Raw genomic sequence first — 20,027 nt, 5'->3', positions numbered from 1 at the left:
AAACTGAAAATTACTGCATGAGCTGGAAGATTAAGAGAAAAATGTGTTTTATCAACTTGTAACCCCAAAACTTATTTTTATGAAAACAAGAAAGATAAATAATTATATTACTGAAAATATGAAAACAAGAAAGATATAATTCGAAACTTGTTTCCTAAAATCAAAAAGGAAATCTTGAGCGTTATGCTATTTTGATTGGATGAGTGGTAGTTGTAAAGTACAGTTTTTGTTTAAAAGAGTCAAACATCAACATTACATCGGCTTTGTTAAAAACATATTTGGACTCAGTGAACTTCGAGCAAAAACATAAATATTATACATGCTATCTGCAGCAAAGAAAACGCACAAGATTGCCAAGGGACCTTATACAATATTAACTGAGAGATACTCATGTCAGTTTTACGATGGGCCGTTTTGTGTTAACCAACCCAGAAAGGTGAGTGCCCGAGTACCTGCAGAAGCCGTGATGCTTTAACCAAAGACGATCCTCTCTGGAAGACATTTGGGAGGTCAATGGTGAGTATTGTTAATGCAGTCGGATTTACCGTGTCTGTTATTCCAGACCCCCTGTAAATGTCCGGCGTATATCGCCGTCAGCATGTTTATCCTCCCCCACGTCACAGCCAGACACATTTGGCAATTAACATGGATAAGCACTTCTGTTGGAGGCATAAACTCACAGACTGTTCTGGTTATCATTTATTTACACCGAAAAAATATCACCTGCAGTGTTCCTTTATGCGTAATGAACAAGGCATTGCCACTGACGGATATGGTTTGGGAAGTGAGTGAAGGTAACGTTGTTCTGGCGAGATGGGTGGAATTTTCAGGTAATATTCCAACTAGTTCATGTCAGCCTGTAAATAGTCGACTCTGAACCAGTGGTTGATAACTCCAGCAACACGTTATTATGTCGCAATCGAGGATAGTTAGTCGACCCTGTTGAAAGGCATGACTGAGAGCGAGCGTTTAGCAATACAATCGTGAGCACATCTTTGTTTGTAACGGTTCTTACACGTAGTTTAGTTTAGTTTTGCGCTGCTTTTAACTAATTTCCAGCAATATCACGGCGAAGGGCACCATAAATGGGCTTCACACATTGTACCCATGTGGGGAATCGAACCCGGGTCTTCGGCGTCGAGAGCGAACGCATTAACCCTTAGGCTTCTCCACCGACTCTCGCCAGCATGAGATTCTGGGGACATGTTATGACCTTGAAAAGCCACACAGTTGGAGAGGTTTATCGAAAAGAAACAGAGGTTTTGAAGTTGAGAAGAGATGCGATATTCCACTGTATATGACATGTAGCTGGTCCTTGCAACTTTATATATCTTATTTATATCTTCCTGCCACAGTTCCGTTACATTAAGGATGTGACAGATGACCTTGGCACTCATATTGACAGTGCATGCCTCCCCTTCTCTTCAAAATGAGTACATTTGGGTAACTCAAGCCGCAAGTTAAAATCGGAAATCAGTAAACATTTCAGGACCCCACAACGCAATTGATAATAATGTGCAAAAATCGTAAAGATATTTATTTTTTTAGTTCAGCTTCGAAAAGCAAAGAATTCAAAACTGTTCTGCCGAAGGACAGATCCTTTTGTCAGTTTAACGGTTTCAATGTCGGTTTAGTGGTCGCCCCTTCCATCCCACAGTTCCATGTATGAGACGACACGGTTGGCAGTTGGGTAGGATAGTAAGAAAGGTGGATCGTGGTTACTCGCGCTGTCCTGTGTAGAGTGTTGAGTGTTGTTCACATTATCTATCACGGGATTGACTCATCAAGGTTAGACAACTGTGATAGAGTTGTGTATCTAGTGCTTATGTTTTATCATTTAGACGTTCTATTTTAACATGTTCCAAATAATGTCATTTGTATATTTCAGGCAATACAATAATTACTAACCACTTATTTTATTAATTTCAGATATATGAACCAGTCTCCATCACTGATTTATAGATAATCAAACCTCTCATTTCAGGCTGCGTAAGATATGTAAGCTGTTGTTAGTATAAAGTAATATCGTTAAAGCTCATTTCTTTTGTTAAGTTATTTCATCGGGTAAGTCCACTTCAGTGCCGGGTAGTACAGCTAGCAATCAAAGTGTAAGCTTAGATATTTCAGTAACTGGCTAGTAGTGAGATAGGTGTCATACATTCCAACCCTTTGTTTCCACATGTTTTTTTCTTTTCGCAGTCACTTGCACGTGGACATTTGGGTTCGTTATTATTATACTTTTTATGCCACTGTAATGTATAATGTATTGATTTGCATTGATTTGTAGTCTTTAAAACGATCTTAAAGCTTACACCAGGAATTTGTAAAACAATAAACCATTTTTATGTGTATTTTTGTATAATGCTCTCTTGTAGCAGTTACTTCAGTCAACTGTTGTGCCTAGACTTTGTAAAATATCCCATTTTGCTCTGAAACACTGTTTACACATGAACTGATGCGTAGTAAAACATATTCGTAATGTTGGAAAGATTATTGTAATTGGTGTAATAAATGATGAAACTTGTCGAATTCTTAAGAAAGCTTTACATCAAAACGCAGCTGTTCACATGCACGATATTTGCACGTGTTCCAGCAATTTGATGCATGCTCTTCGTGGAATTAATCTGCATAAGGCTTTCAGTCGATTCCCCAACGTGGTGTAGAAATTCAACTTCGATGTAACCATATACAACACATAGTATATGTGTGTGTCTATATATATATATATAAACAGAAGAAAGAAGAACTTGGCATCCATGATATTTTGTTTTATCACAAACAAGTTTATTAAGCGTAAAGCGGTTCCTTGGCCACACGGGTTCGCTACCCGTTGTTTCAATAAGGCGCTTTGGTTGGTTGTTTCGTTGATGTTATAGTTTTTGGGTGACGTGGGCCAATAAAAGCCCTAACTGCGCCCAACACAGTGACTTCATGTAACAAACAATCATTTAATGTCAAAAGGAATCGTTTAGTTAATATTAAGGCGTTTCTACCTTTACAGAGTGGTGTCCCTTAGTTGGTTCAAATCGGCGCCCCGACAATTACTGTTGCTAGCGAATACCCTTTCACATTGGATGTATGAGTGGAACGTGCATTTCTACATACAGCGTAATCATCCTGTTTTCCACGTTCAGTCCGTGCGTTTCCGACTATGCAGCGCACTGCTCATGTCTTGCACGTGCAAGTCATGCATTTCTCGTCCTTGAAATTGCCTTTCCACGAGCTGCGGCAACGCCCACACTCGTGTTGGTATCAACACTAATCAAGCTAACGGGGGTACTTAGCAATAAATGCTTGTCTGTGGTTTGCTTAATACATACTAAATGACAACCATTTAAGATCATTTTCTGCGTTTATTTTTTAAAAAGATATGATTAATGTTTGCGAGTGAGACTGTCATGAAAAGGGTTTAGGAGCACACACGATACCCAGGTGTAGCTGATATTACAGGTTCACATTGCTGAACAGTGAGACAACACAGAATTACTATTACCTTGCTGCGCACAAACAACCAACACACCAGATTCCCAAGAAACAATCCCTGTTTCAATCCGTTCTTCCGAAGTCAAACAAAATGTGTTAAATTATACTGCAAACAAAAGTCAACAAAATCGCCCTGAAACGCGCGTTCGTTTGGTGTTCTGCGTGCAACGGAAGAAACCATTTCTGCCGTGCAAGTGGAGTACATGCCCGTCGTGTATCACCAATGCATTATGACACATGTTCGACACATGCCGGAATTTAAAGCCGTCGATATCACTTGATTTGTAATTAACAACTGCAGGTTTAAGGCCAAACCACAGGTTCATTTCTCCGGATGCTACTTTTCTCAAATTCAAAAAGCAGTACAGTTTGTTCAGCTTGACCTGATCAAGTGAATGCATTGCCTGCCGGATCATGCATATGTAGATTAGCTCAGGTTAAGCTGAACAAACTGTAATAAGTCGAGAAATTTGACAAGAATAATTATTATTATCGTCGCTTATAGTTGGTCGCACAAAACATTGCTCCGCGTATCAGATAACAAGATAAGCGGAACTCAATGTCAGAAGGGATGAGATGCTAGAAAAAATTGGAATTTTGTGCTACTAATCAAATATCATTCCTCATAATATTGCGTAATGGAGTGTAATATTCGTAGCAGACGCTCTGAGTATACTAGTATATAGGTATATTCATTGCCATGCATTAAGTTAGCAAAACCCAAATAAATACATGTATCAAATTCATAAACCCGTGAAAAGCTTTTTCGAATATTTTTAAGACACAGTAACAGTATGTTCTTTTCTTGACATCAGACCATTTGCCACTACTGTTCGTATACATCCGCACAATATATAACACTGCATATAATAAATTTCAGCAATATACAGTCTTTAAGTAACTGTCCTGAAGAAACATTCTATTTCTGTATACAAAGGTAGGTATTTATGCTGATGAACAGGGTCCGTATCTGTTTTGTAGTGGCATAAGTTAATTAGACGCGGAGGCTCTCACTTGTTGTATGATGACTCAGTATCTGGAAAAACACTTCAAATGGCCTTGTACGAATTTGACAGTCTAAGTAAACTTAGTCTCAGTGTTATTCGTTACACTCCACCACTGAATCTAACAAACCCAAGTAGAAGGTCGCGTCAGGTTACCTTTGAGCGACCAATGACCGTCCAATCAATAGCGAGAGGGTTAAATAGATTTAACCAATCAGACAACGGCTACTATTTAGGGATCGGAGGGACTTACAAAATATTCAGGTCACTGACACAGATCTCTCCACAAACGAAAAAACCCGCATATATCCCAGTTATTTGACCTGCAGTATATACGCTTTAGGGTTTCTGTTGACAGGGTTACCATTACCTAATATTTCCTCAAGATGACATCCTTGACTATTGCTAAAACACCATTTTCACCGACATACTCACCGTTGTCATGGTTGTAACGTGCGCCGTGTACATCACCCGGAAGGCATCGTACGCTAAATAGCATTCGGAAACGTTCGGGTACGAACCTTTTCGAGATAAAATATTCAAAAGGTATGTGCGAATGTCCACTTTTGCGATTTGGTAAGCTGTGTTCTGATTGGTCAATCTCAAAGGTTACCTGACGCAACCTCCCTTAAGGTTTTGTTAGACTCAGTAGTGGAGTGCAACGAAGAGTACTGGGGCTAAGTGTACTTAGACTGACGAACTTGAGAGCTCATATCCATGGCATTTCTCAAAACACCCGTACTATCAACGTCAACTGTAGACATTCAAACGAATGGAAACGCTGGGAGATGCAGGATGTAACTTCCAGGGCCTAGATTTCCGAAGCTCTCTTAGCGCAAAGACAGTATTAAGTGCCATACATTAACATTGAGTTATGACTGTCTTAGCGCTAAAAGAGCTCCGAAAAACTAGGCCCAGGTACATAAGTTAATGATTTTAGCTCTAGTTATTTCCCACTCATCACACACCGACCCCAACTGAAAAGAAATAATGAATACATAGCATTAAATTAACTTTGAAACAATGGATAATAAAAAACTCATTCAAGAATACAGCCCAAACCAATACCACCTCGCCTTATCCGTGGGCCAGTAGTCAACTTATCGTTGCAGACCACGTGGTCGTTGAAATCATACTGTCTTGATTTTTTTCTTTATATTTCGACTTTCTGGTGATTTCATTTCTCGACATCTGCTAAGGGTAAGTGACGTGGTTACAGGTTTCACAAACAATCTAAATATGTACCATGTGAGGAATTGACTTAAACACTCTCATAAACACTGGGCGTGTGATGGATTAGTTCTATAACATTTATAAGAAACGAACAAACACCGGTGTACTTGCAACTTAAAGTAACCGGGTATATGCGAGACAATGATTGCGACACACATACAAATATCTACCTCACTGTTACATAGGATACTCTATAGGTGTATACAGGCTTTACGATATGTTGGCAGTTCAGTCGGGGCACAAGTCACGTCACGACAGTCAGAAAAAAACTTTTGTTTCTTTTTTTTGAAATTTTGAAAAGCTGTAAAGATCTTTTCATGTTTATTTGACATCATAATATATTACGTCTAGGATAAAAAGCTAGCGGTATAAAATTTAATGACCATACTGTCGTTGTGCAAAGCGAACTTAGCACTAAGGCGACCATAGCTCCCATGTCTAACATAGATTTAAGGTAGTCTTAACGCTAAGGTTGTATTGTACAGTACCACCCAGTTCCTTGGAACGGCACATTTTTAAAAATCGAAGTATTAATATTGTCTTTGTACTTTTTCAAGGTCACAATGCGGCATTCTTATTGGTATAGATTATGGGGATTCGCCGACCATGTCATAATTATTTAGACAGTGGGCTCCTTTCCACAAGGAGGATTTTTTAAAACTAGAAAATGGTTCTAAGAGAACTTGAAAATGATTATTAAAACGATGCATAGTTTTTAAGGGGCTGAAATAATCAATTTCATGTGTTCTTAGGACAAAGTACACATTCTTGTGATAAAATAAGACTAAATCGATTACAAAAATGAAAATGGCCATAGTCGAGCAGTGATATATTTTGAAAATTCGACCGTAAAACCGATAACATTACGCATGTCGTCAACATTAAAAGCAAACAGGTAACTTAAAACAACAAACAGGTAACTTAAAAAAACACATGGCAGTGTACATAATTTACGAACACATGAATTCACGTCTATGAACAAAAACCCAGTTCACGTTTCCATTTACAAAACAGTGCTCATGGCGCCAAGGAAGTCGATTGCATAAATGGTGGCACTTTGTGTTCCTTCAGAACGTATCACTCCGGCTCCTAACGATCCGCTTCTTGAAAGCCTTTTTCATGTTGTAAAGTCGAGAACGTTTCTCGAGCCCGGATACGGCAGCAGTGAGACCTTTCACAAATTCCCTTTTCATCTGACAAAGTAGTTCTTCCATTGTTTCGTTCACAGCTTGAAATCCTTCCGCGACAGATAGTTCGTATTTTGGGCAGTCCATTTCTCCCGCCAATCCAAGTCCTTCGTCTTCCGTCACAGCACGTGCAGTAAGTAGGTCAGATTTATTAGCGACCAATACGATTGGAGTATCTTGACCTCTGACCTTAAAAAGCCAGTCTTTTAGTTTCGTAGCTTCTTGAAAACTCTGTCGATCGGTTACGGAGTACAACAACACAAAACCGTCGCCCCATCTCAGATGTTTCTCGAGAGTTTCTTCCGTCATCTGAAAATATCACATTCATATTTGTTTTTATCAAAGGTTTGTTAAGTGAATTATTGGACAGTCCAATAACGGAAAGTGTACAGATAAGGTTAATTATTCATAGACTAAAAATTACCGAACCAATGAGGCAGTTTGGACTTGATAGGTATTATATTAGTATTTTACCACAAAACAGACGGATTGAATTGTTTCCTTTTCGTAATTACCGTCTACCAGTTTAGTCGGCCGTTGGAATGGTGTACCTTTTCACGAGTGTATATGTACGCTCTGTTATACCTCTGTCGGTGATCAATACCGTGTAAGTTTAGAATGTCCCGATTTTGGTACAGAAGAGACCAATTCATTAAACCTTACTTTTACAAAAGACCAAACTCTGTCACATTCTGTCAACAGAATCAAATAAAACAGTTGATCAGCTACGAAATCTTTGTATTTTTTAACACTGTCATGTCCAGCAACAAGTGTCAAGGAAAGTGAATTATAATATCACTTATTCTGTAAAATTTAAGTGAAAAATTTAGTTGTAAGTCCTGTGTGTAAAAGAAGGTAATATATACTCCTATTCATTATGTGCATGTTATATGTCTTATTTCCAGACTACTGGCGCTGTCACGAAAATGTATATAATCAGTGATCTTCATATCACGTTGTCTTGCGGCTTGAAAAACAATAAGGTTCTATATTGTCCTGCAAATTTCACTTATGGACGACAGGAGCTCGTAATAGTTACCACAATCACTGGAATTATTAGAATGCGCAACAATGATCAAGAGCTTCTACATTGTCTGATCCCTCTGAGAAGCACATGTATAGTCGGTTAGTTAGTTTGTTGTTTAACGCTGCATTTAGCAATATTCCAGTTATATGGACGTGGTCAGTAAAAAAACCGAGTCTGGACCAAACAATTCCGTGATTTAGGAGTAGGGTGGATGGGATAGATGGAGCGGGAGGGGTCGGGGTGGCTGGGTGTTGACAGAGCGGGTACCTATGGTACACACTGAAAATAGGGATGGGATGGTCATTTTCTGTGACGTAGTTGATCTCATGCCAGGCTACCTCGAATAGGACATTCACGATATTAGTCAATGTTCTTTGTGGTCGAGACAATTGTATTTTAGGCCGCAGATCCATAACAGAAATATTGCTGGCCTCGGCAAGTGTTATTCATATACTCACATGTCTGAGTGAGTGAATGAGTATAGGTTTACGCCGCTTTCAGCACTGTCCCGGCGGGGGACATCAGAAATGCGCTTTACACATTGTACTTAATGTGAGGAATAGATCTTCAGCGTGATGAGCGGACGCTTTACTAATTAGTTTACCCTCTACCTCCACATGTCTAAGAATTTATCACAATCTACACAGTTACTTGATGAAAACATCTAAAGCTACTACTTTTAATGCAACTGCCATTTAAAATATGTGCTTTTGGTCTTTATCTTAATATGATTAATTTTTATGTTGTCGATGTCCATACCAGCGACGCTGTGTCGAGAATCTCCAGGGTCAGCTCGTCGCGGGGGGCGGCTATCTTGTGGGTGTACATCATCTCTGGAATGTAAGATGAACGTGTTAACATACACTGGCTATGTCCCTATCAGTGTGTTGGTGATGATACACTACGAAGGTTTTCATGATGTAAACACTTGGAAGTAAACAACACATTTAAAGTTTCTTTTAATTGAAAAGTCATTTCGTGAAACGTGTGTAAGAACAAATCGTACAAAGCTACATTCAAACATGCTGAAGTGGGCCCATTCAGAAATAAACAAAAATTATCGTCACATTCCGATTTCAATGAGTCATATGAACCTGTTGGCGGCCAAACAAAGAAAATTATAAAAATAGAATAAAATGGGAAATGTCCACTGCACCCTGTGTTCGTAGGCGGTCACATACGATGTAATGGGGGAAGTGAAATGATGAAGCAAAACGGTCGCGTTTAAGATAGGTCGATAAAAAGGTTTTGTTCCTTGATTTGAGCGTTTCTTTGAATGACATCTAGCACTCGATATATGCGACGAGCCAATGTGTTACCCTGTGGGCTACCCCACAATCTCGACATTGAAAGAAGCTCACGTGTTTAGAAGCAGTTGTCTCTAAATTTGTCGTGACCTCCGCCGATTCGATCATATTGACTGAAACAAATCACCCCTCTTCAAATATGTGTTATCGTTCATCCATGTCTATTGTCTACAATTGAAGTTCGCAGGTGCAAGTGCACGAAAGAATGGCACCTGTGGTATTCGGGACTTCTTATCACCAACCTTTCTTTCTTTCTATTCCCACCTAGACATCATAACCCATCTATAAATATCAGGCTGTTCAAAGTAACTTTAGCACCTGTCAGATATTCTTGGATCAGACACCGCCGCTAAACAAAGAACCCCTGTGTGTGGTTGTTCGTCTCACTTCTCCAACATTCCGAATCCTCTATTGCATGCATGAGATGAATATTACTCAACATTTGCCAAAGACGTGTCTAAAACAGAAGACCTGCAGGATTTCCGGAGCAGAAATCTCGTTTGCTCCCCAACCGTCGAGGTGTAACGCGACGTCTTGCGTTATCGCATCTCGACGTCAGTTGTTGTCAGCCGATGTGGCTGATTGGTTCGTTTGCACCAAGATTATTAAAAAAAGCTGAACTTCCGTTAACTAAAGTGAAATAAATACTTTTCAGGTTAAAGCTGCTTATTCACTCACTCACTTACTCGAAACTCGCAAGGGTATATTTCCAAGGGTATTATTGAAACCATGGTAGAACGGAAACCTCAATAGCTGGTGATAACTGCTGGGAAGCTCCACAGATATTGAAATAAAAATTACACAAATGCGTTGTTGATCCGAACACTTGAATTCGTTATGGCCTGAATTAAGGAGGTTTAATTTCCTCCAGTGCCCCTTTGTTGAAACATTTAAAGCAAAGCCTCTCTTAGCGGAGTTACGTCATTTTCTTTTGCAATCCGCAGGTTCGAATTCCAAGCGGACCTGCTATATAAACTAAATACAATTCGAAGACAAGTTCCCAGTATTTCAACACGACAAGCCTGAGTAATTTTAAAATTGATTTAAAATTAGTTGCTCTTAAGTTCTTCCACGACACACCACATCGTCATCCAAATGTTTCGTTAGCAGTGAAAATAAACCTTTAACACATTGCCAGATTTTTTTTCTGTTTCGCAAATGTTAGAAGAGATACGGATATTTTTTTTAATTTCGTCGATATATACCAGTTCGTATATTTCGTCGCGTTGAGGCATTTTTCTTTTCCTGATTACATCCCTTGTTAAGTGAAGACTTGAAAAGAGATGATGATGAGAAGATAAAATCTGTCAATTCACAAATAACAAACAGCCGTGCCAGTGTTCTGGAACTGCGTCATAATGTCGACCTTGATTACATTTAGAGAGGTTTTACCACTACTTCTATCCTGGAAACTTTTAAACCTCATGTCCCTTGTCAATCGCGCTGGTTATTTTCAGGCTGCACATATCGTTTTCATTTAAACCATTGCATATTTTCTGTTAAAAGGACTGCAATTTAGTTTTCCACGGTTATAATATGTAACACGTAATGTTTATTGAAACTGACATGCATGCTTTAGATACCATTGAAATTAATGCTTATTCCTAAGTCGATTAAAGTGAATCAGCTAGACTGACGACCAACGAAATTCTTGTTCAGATATTCGCGAAATCTCACACATTTTGTCGAAATATAGTGAGGCGTTATAACCAACGCATATCTCATTCTCTAAAAACGACTCATATGAACACCTTTCGCTGCCAGTCAGGTTGGTGTATTCGGCTCTTTTAACAGGGTCAAATATATGACTTTCTTTGAAAGCGACTATTAGCGAAGCGAGACGATTCTCAATTAACATTCTGTTACGGATGTATGGAACCTATGAGCTGAAGACGTGTACTGAATGCAACTGCATGTACATCAAAATGTTTCTCAAACACGAAAAACCATCGTCATCCTTCAGTAACATTTTGTTTTTTCGAAAAATACACACCACGCACTCTGAAAATATATTTTGCCATGTTTATCTTTTACTGTTAACTTCTTCCGGTTTTACTGCGGCAAGAGCCCATCACTTCTTCCACGAATACACATTCACATGTACGTACGTCAACTACTACATCACCGCTTACACCAACAACTGCGCCTCCTACAGCATCAGCTATTACTGCATCTGCTCTACGACTTCACCATCCACTGCATACATCATCCCCGACTCTTTCACGTACGACGTCGCCGACCTCCCACAACTGTTGCATTATTAACCGTTGGTACACAAACGTTGACCATGACGGTCTGCTATCTTATGTCGATGTATGCCTTTCATCAGACTGTCTTCCTCTTCCTTCACTTCCTGAACATGACGTAAACAGGATACACGTGCATGTCCTCGTTATTGTCAAACACTGACGTCAACAATTTTAGTGTTTTGGTCTTGATAATTGGAGAACACAAATATTTATTCTATGCATATGGGGCCAGGTCCCAGCGGTGTAATGCGGTCAGGCACATTCGGCAGCAAAGAGTGTAGTCGGGGCTTAAAGTAGCCCCATCTTTCCATGTATAAAGTTTACTACTTAACATATTTTAAAGAAATATCAAGGCGTCTTCTCCAGGGTGGCCTATCGGTGTTGGCTCATCACCTCTACTTTCTGAGTTCGATTCCTGAGATATCAGATATGTATATACAAGCATAGAACGTAAAACGTAATACTACCGTAACACAGCGTTGTTAATGTTTAGATGCTTGCGTTCAAATCCGTATAAAAAGTACGAAAAACATTGCCTATGTAATAACAACACTAATGTCGTACTTTCAGCTTGTGGGCCTGTATGTGCAGATCTGTATTTACAAACCAAATATGATTAGCAACCATACAAAAACTGCAGTCTAAGTAAACTTACCCTCCGTACTTTTCGTTACACTCCACTACTGAGTCTAACAAAACCTTATGGGAGGTCGCGTCAGGTAACCTTTGAGATTGACCAATCAGAACATAGCTTACCAAATCTCGAAAGTGGACATTCGCATATACCTTTTGAACTTTTTATCTCGAAAAGGTTCGTACCCGAACGATTCCGAATGCTATATAGCGCACGCACGCTCGCTTCCGGGTGATGCACATACCATTCGTAACTACTCGTCTCTTTCCGTGACCTGCAAAAAGACTCGCACCCCTTTCGTACGCCATTATTGCCAAGAATCGTGGCAAACCAATCAAATCGCGCGTAGTAAAATTCATTTAAAAACATGAAAATGGCGGAACTGTTGAACTTTGAAACTTCGCTAAACTATACCAAGCACAATTTAAACATAAACCTTGAGCTAAAGGATGACGAACTTTCAACAGTGAAACATATTTGCAAAGGGAATGACCGCATTGTTGTTTCGCCCACGGGATGTAGGATCTTCTTAAAGCCATGTTTGGGAATTCAGAGTTATCAGTTCTTGATCATGGTACTAGACTGTTTTCATCTCCATGCCCGTTTGCGCTTAGACAGGACCCCGTCGTAAACCATGACAACGGTGAGTAAACAGTCGGTGAAAACTGTCTTTTTGGCAATATTCAAGGATGTCATCTTGAGGAAATATTAGGTAATGGTAACCATATCAACAGAAACCCTAAAGCGTATATACTGCAGGTCAAATAACTGTGTTAGATGCGGATTTTGTGAGAGATATGTGTCAGTGACCTGAATATTTTGTAAGTCCCTCCGATCCCTATATAGTAGCCGTTGTCTGATTGGTTAAATCTGTTTAACCGTCTCGCTATTGATTGGACTTAAAGGTTACCTGACGCGACCTTCTACTAGGTTTTGTTAGACTCAGAGGTGGAGTGTAACGAAATACACCGAGACTAAGTTTACTTAGACAAAAACTGCAACTGCTGCATTCCAAGAACTCGCTACCAACACCCAGTTCAGAGTTGTCAAACTGTTGTCGAGATATAGGATCGGCCGCTATTTTCTATCAAACTTTTCGTGTTGTCAAACTCGAGTTTGACGAGTGAAATGTTGTCAAACCCGTGTTGTTCAGAAACGACCTTTCGCAGTCATCGAAATTGTCACGTGACCGCACCGATAGAGCGATGGCGCCTAAAAGACACGGAACAACATATGTTTGATGTGTGAAAGCGCAAGTTTGACAAGTTTTAAAATTTCAACAACATGTGTTGTCAAACTTAGTATACCGTGTGAAGGCCGCTTCACTCTACTATGACGGGAAAAGTTCAAAAAGCAAAACGTTTTAGATAAAGCAAATGAGATAAAGCAAACCTTGGGTTTACTTATGCCCTGGCAAGCACGGCCAAGGGTGACCAGTTAAAGTTATAGATGCTATAATAAGGCGTGTGGCACCACGTGGAATAGTCTAAATTATCCTATCGAGACGAACCTCACCACTGTACAAAAGGGAAACTATCGCAAAGCTATAACCTCGAAAGATAGTACCTAGTTTTAACAGTGTAACATACTTCAAGTCACATTATCACTTTTAGCTGGGCGATGTGTCACATACATTGGTATCACATGGACAGATGCACATTGGAAGTCATCTTTAATTATGTACATTACTATATATATCAAAATACCCAAATAGTAGATTGGTCCAAACGACGTAAGATATACAGAATGCCCAAAACGTAAAGCCCCAGTAGCTCAAAACTTTATCTGACTGATACAGTATTGGAATATTGCCGAAGCCGATGTGGCCTCTATTTCGATTTGCGCAGCGATCCTTTGTTTACAAAGGTTTGTACGGCTCCTCGTGCAATCATCGAAGTCTTATGGAGGTCAAACGACCCATTCCCTTGCATGCATAAATATTATATCGTCGTAATACTGTCGCAGTTGTAGAAAATTATTTATAAAACAATGTAAAACATTATGAAGACCGTGCCGAATCGCTTGCGTTGGGCCAGTATGTTACGAATATGCGCGCTTGTTTACTAACAAGAGAAAAGTCCGGTCACGTGATATGCAAATCAGCCAGTGGCAGTATGGATGGGGGTCGCACAAGATTCCGGTCGCGAGTGGTAGACGAAATATAGACCATACATGGTCTATTATATGGTCCCTAGCGTTACCTATGACCCTGACATAGTGTATAAATGCGCCAATGTGATCATATGAAAACAAAACAAAACTGGCATCGAATCCGTGATAAGATGTTGCATTTCTAGTTGTGTTTAAGAAACAAATGACCGTGGTTGTGCCCGTCAGATGCCATTAATCTCACAACTCGCTAGTTACATATCTTTTGAAACAACTTGTTGTGAGATAAATGATATCTGACAGACACTCGTGTTGTAATCTCTATTTCTTACACACCTGTGGATGAAAAATCTATTTGGTGACTGGTAACAAACATATGGCAGATCATGTCTGTGATTGGTTTCTCCATGGTGATGACCTGAGGTCAGAGGATTCCTTTCTTGAGTGTAATCATTGATATGTTTCTCGTGCTGCAGTCGGTTATAACTGTATGGATTTAAAATGAGTAATTAATGTTCTTGGTTCTTGTTTCTTTGGTATTGTTGTCGTATCCTTGGTAATGAACAGATGTGGTGGACTCTTTTGTGGAGGGACACACGAGGAATGAGTAGTATTGTAAAAGTACAAGGGATTTCGACACCACATGTTAGGTACTAATGCGCTAACGCGATCATTAAATCCCATAAAAGCATGGATCGGTTACATTTGTTATGGCAGAGATTGTTGATATACCTAACGTTGTACCTAACGACTCAGTAGATACATATGGGTGGTGTGTGTGTGTGTCTGTCTGCCTATGTTTGTGAATGGATGGATGGATGATTGATGGATGGATTGATGGGTGGGTGGATAGGTTTATGGAGGGTGTTATGGTGGGATGAAAGGACTGCGGATGGATGGATGGATTTTACAGGCCGCCATTTCAGAGATTATGGCGGGAAATCCGCAAAATATATTACCTAGTTCATCTCAGTTGCAAAAACTAATAAGAAAAATTATTAAAGCTTCTGGAAAATATCAAAGAGATATGACACATTCTAAAATTAAGACTAAATATCGGTCGCACTTATCTGACATCATACTGATATAGGAGACGCATGCTGCACGTTTTGGTGCTCTGCTTTCGACAAAAGTGTACTCGTCTAGAGACAGCGTTGTTTGTCGTTAAACGATGTACTCTAGTGACTGCTATCACGGAATACGTTTAACTGACCGCCTGACCCATCTGTAGGGTTGTATATCAAACATAGTCCACCACAACCCTGCCCAAACCCGTGTCGTTCTGGAACAAGCCAAAGGACCTTGTAGGTCACGGACAACTGCGAGTTTAGACGAATACGTTTGCTTAGCAGCAATGATAACTCGGATTCTCCATTGATCAATTTTGCTGTTTTTTTCGAAAAGTCAAACATTGTCAGAACAAATGGAAACTGCATATTTTTCCATAATGTAATGGCGTATGTTGCTGGTGAAATTTGCTTCTTAGTTCCTATGCCCTCGTCTAAAACGCATTTTAAGGTGCAGATGTTTCACCTGCGAATATCATTTGACTAAATTTAGACATTGACAGCATTATGAAACTATGAAAACGATGTTTATCCTGTGTTTTAAAATATATTTCTTTCCGGTGTGGTTGATGGATGGCATGTCAAACATCGATGTCACGTGGGACAAAAATCATCACCTTCATTTCGAACATCACTTCTAGAAACCACGTTAAACCGTGCCAAGCAACATTCTCGTTGTTGGGTAACATTTAGACTTGCACAAGTCTCTTAGGTAATAAGTAATAGTTTAAATGATATTTTCTGAACAATACCAGACTGGGACCCTTAGTCCGCGTGCCTAGACTCGCCTGTTTAAACGATAGAATTTATATGCATATTTGGGTTAGCACACAGTACAGCCTTAGCGCATGGCTAGGGAGCTTTTTGTCGTTAGGCAAACTTCAGCTATATTCCATAATTCTCTCGACGTCCGTCTGTCTGTTCTGTGCGTCCGTAATCTTACTGCTTTGTGTTCGGAAAATAACACTAAAACCTACCTTCAATCATGATACCTTAAACACACGTTCATCAGGTAGTCAACTGACGCATTTTGCTATTTAGGGATTTATTGAATTCGTAGGCAACTGTCCTTACCGGGACTCTGCCCTATGTCATGTCTTTCTGCAGATGAAAAAATCTAATAGGTATTCTTTCTAAAGTAGGAAAGATCTAAAATTCCGTCTCATTTCAAGTCTTTGTTCACATTGATGTGCTTGTCTGCATTGTATCGCCGAATCTAAGACGTAAAGAAGGTACCATTGGTTTTGAGGGCTTTCTTATGTGCTTTGTTTTCGACTCCATGGCAACAAGTTTGACGTTGACTCTGTACATTGTCATGAGTGACCACTTCTCCGATTATATGTTTATAAATTTATGAAACTTTACACACACGGAGATCCTGAAATCTCCGTGGAGTCGTATACTTCTTAGGACGTTTTACAATATTTTATTTTCATCGTAAACTTCTGACATCCACAAGCGCGTCTTTGCTCAAACGGACCTGGTTCATGGGGCAGTTGGGTAGCTTAATGGTTAAAGCGTTCGCTCGTCACGCCGAAGACCTGGGTTCGATTCCCCACATGGGTACAGCCCATTTCTGATGTCAACCGCCGCGAAATTGCTGGAATGTTGCTGAAGGCGGCGTAATACCATAGTCACTCACTCCAAACACTAAACCCCGAATCCAAATTCCAGAGTATTATTTTGATAGCTCAGTAACTAGGCCAGTCTGTACATGAACAGACAAGTTAATTAGGAATACTTCCATCAGGTTGAGCTGATCACCCTGGGAGACTCTGTTGTAACAATCGGATGAGTTTGTTCTTGGGATTCGTGGGAACCTGGGTGATTTGTAATTTTCTGAAGACTCTTGTTATATAACCCAGATGTAGCTGAAATGAGGCTCGTTTGGATTGTTTATGAGATCGAACAACGCTGTGATATTTCCGGGAAGCCTGACTGTGTTACACAAGATGCAGAAGATTAAAGAAGTTGTCTGGAAACTGTATTCTGCACTGCGCGCGGGTAAAATAAAGCGCAAGGAGGCCACGTGATGTCACTTATCCGCGGAGCAGGTGTATTTTCTGGTGTATTAATGAGGGAAGTGTTTTGTGTTTCGCGCGTGGCACTTTCCTTTAAAATAACACATCACTGATCATTAATCTTAGCTGAAAATTAATAGCTCAGAGTATGTCATTAACGTAATATGTTAGACGGTTAATTCTGGTTAAATTGACGTCAAGAGCGAATTATTTTGATATGTAGTAATATCGCAGATTGCTCTTAGTTAAGACCTCTCTATGCACTATTCCAGATGTATAACGCGAGCCTGTGAATAGACAGGTCTGGACCACAGAATATAGTGATCGATATTGTGAGCACCGCAATCGGTCAAGTCACCAAACCTGACCACGTGACCCGAGTAACGAGTGAGCATGGTTTTACGCAGCTTTTAGCAATATTCCAGTAATTATATGGTGGAGTACATCAGAAGTGGACTTTACACATTGTACAGGTATGGCCAACTGCGGCGTGACGAGCGAATGCTTTAACCACTATGTCACCCCACCGCCCCTACCAACCAATCCTGCTGCCTGGCCGCCTTTGACGACCAGCTTAGGTTGACCAGGAATCAAACCAGGAATCTCCGCTACGTTGTTCACGAAAAAAGACGAAAATAATACATTTTCCGGAATCTTTCGAAGATTTTAAATTTACTTATATATTTAGTAACGGCATTACGTTACAGAAGTAGAGCTTGAGTTGTGTCTCTTCCCTGATTTGGAATCCACAATAGCCGATATCAAACACTTTTAACAGGTATGTGACGTAACGTTATCAGAAAGGTATTTACATGCTGCAGGTAGTTGAGTCATCCATCAGATGAGGGCATTGGGGGTAGCCTAGAAGTTAATGCGTCCATTCATCACGTTGAAGACCCGGGTTCGATTCCCTACATGGGTACAATGTTTGAAGCTCATTTCTGGTGTCCATCGCCATGATATACGGGATATTGTTCAAAGCGGCACTAAACCTTACTCACTCACTGGCACACTCTCTCAGATGACATACGTTCCACTGTCAGCCAGCTGATGTGGTCGACTTCTTTTGACACATGGACAAAGATTTCGATTTCGAGACAGGTCTTAGGTTCAAACCCCGTAATTTTATGAGCAACAACAAGGAGTTACATTATAATTATAGTAATAATTACTGCAATTATGAAATGAGTACATGTAGAATGCAACCAAGCTCAAATTACTAAATAATCTCCATGAATCTTTAATCTCAAGGCAATTAGTCTCCTTGAGGGATCTGTGTGCAGTGTTATACCATGTATCTACCATAAATTATTACAAATTTCATGTGAGTTTATATTTATGCGGCAATTATCAATATTCCAGCAATTTCGCGACGGGAGACACAAGAAATGGGCGTTACATGTTGTAATCCATGTTGGGAATCGAACACACGTCTACGGTGTGACGAGTGAAACCTTTAACCATTACGCTAACTCTCTGCCCCAAAAGTGTCAGAGACAAACCTGCAGACAGTCAACTCCATCATATTCTGTTAAAGCAGTACAAACATAGTGTGTTCTACAATCTAAGAAACATGTTATTTTCAGCTCAGCCAGGCGCGTAGATACATTGGAAATCCTTATATCTACATAGCATTGAGGGCTTGTCCAGGGGTTTTAACCAAAATCACGTTAATTTCGGGCTTTTTTGTATTATAATGGTAGCTACGCCCACGTCAGCCCATTCTGACATGGAAGAGCCCCAACCAGTTTTAATTTTAAAATGTCTCCCCCACCGCTTCCCATATTAAATTCAAACAGAACTTTTGGTTTTATCAAAATTATTCGTCTTTCGGAGATTAAGCGTTAGTGTAGTGCAAAGGGTGGACACTAAAGCTACCATATGGTAAAAATAAATTGCTCTCTTTCATTCTCAAGGGAACAACCAGAGTTTTCTTTGAAATCGACACGCCTGCTTTTGAAGCGGACATGAAATAAGAAAAAAAACACGTGTATTTCATGCGCGCTAGACTCACGCTGACAGGCTAACCTACGGCACGGGAAGATTAGCCAATGCCCTGGCTTTTACAAACAAGATATATTTAGCATGTTTACATCCAGTTCTGATCTACATTCGTTTTGACATTTTCTCCTCTAGAGGTTTTAGCACCCGGGTAAATGAAACAGCGGTTGGAGACAAGTCTTGTGAGACACCTGGCGCCCGCTCAGACAATACAGTAGATACGCTTGACATTTGTTATGTTGTTTTACGAAGATTTTAACATTTGGTTATAGTATTAATAGATGCGGATATTTAGGCTTCTGTCGACAAACGTATACAAACGATAACCTACGTTTCGTTAAAGTATATTTAACTGAAGGGGTGCGATTGTTGGTGTTATGCGGTAATGTAAACAAACATGGCAAACACGTGCGTTGAACATGTGAACAGTCATCCAGGTTTATCCAGGTTTTTAAATGTTTATAGTGAGATGCGTCACGATTTTATAATGCCCCTTTAAGAAGTATTGATATCCTTGATTGATGCCCTCCAGCAATGTATTTGAAGTATTCAGATATGTTTTAAAAATTAACGTTTTTAAGATAGGTGTGCTAGGTCGGTCTGACTCTGATGAAGGATACTTAAGAATTACTCTGTGCATATACCCCCGAAGATCCGGTTTCGAGTTTGTATTCAGTAACCCATGCTTGTCGTAGGAGGCAGCTA

At 39.9% G+C, this 20,027-nt stretch overlaps 1 protein-coding gene across 1 annotated transcript in view; it reads right to left on the bottom strand.

Moving 5' to 3' along the window:
- Positions 1–3,333: 3,333 nt before the first annotated feature.
- The window catches only part of LOC137288060 (ras-related and estrogen-regulated growth inhibitor-like), a 47,143-nt gene continuing 30,449 nt past the window's right edge, over positions 3,334–20,027 (bottom strand). The window contains exons 3-4 of the mRNA XM_067820436.1: positions 8,694–8,767; positions 3,334–7,216 (exon numbers count right to left, since the gene is read on the bottom strand). Of these exons, the coding sequence (XP_067676537.1) occupies positions 6,788–7,216; positions 8,694–8,767 (503 nt within the window). The 3' untranslated portion in view covers positions 3,334–6,787. The remainder of the gene's footprint in view (positions 7,217–8,693; positions 8,768–20,027) is intronic.

Source organism: Haliotis asinina, chromosome 6 (genome assembly GCF_037392515.1).
Source record: "Haliotis asinina isolate JCU_RB_2024 chromosome 6, JCU_Hal_asi_v2, whole genome shotgun sequence".
NCBI classification, from domain to species: Eukaryota; Metazoa; Mollusca; class Gastropoda; order Lepetellida; family Haliotidae; genus Haliotis; species Haliotis asinina.
Note: the sequence above shows the minus strand (reverse complement) of the source record. Positions and strands in the feature narration are given on the sequence as shown.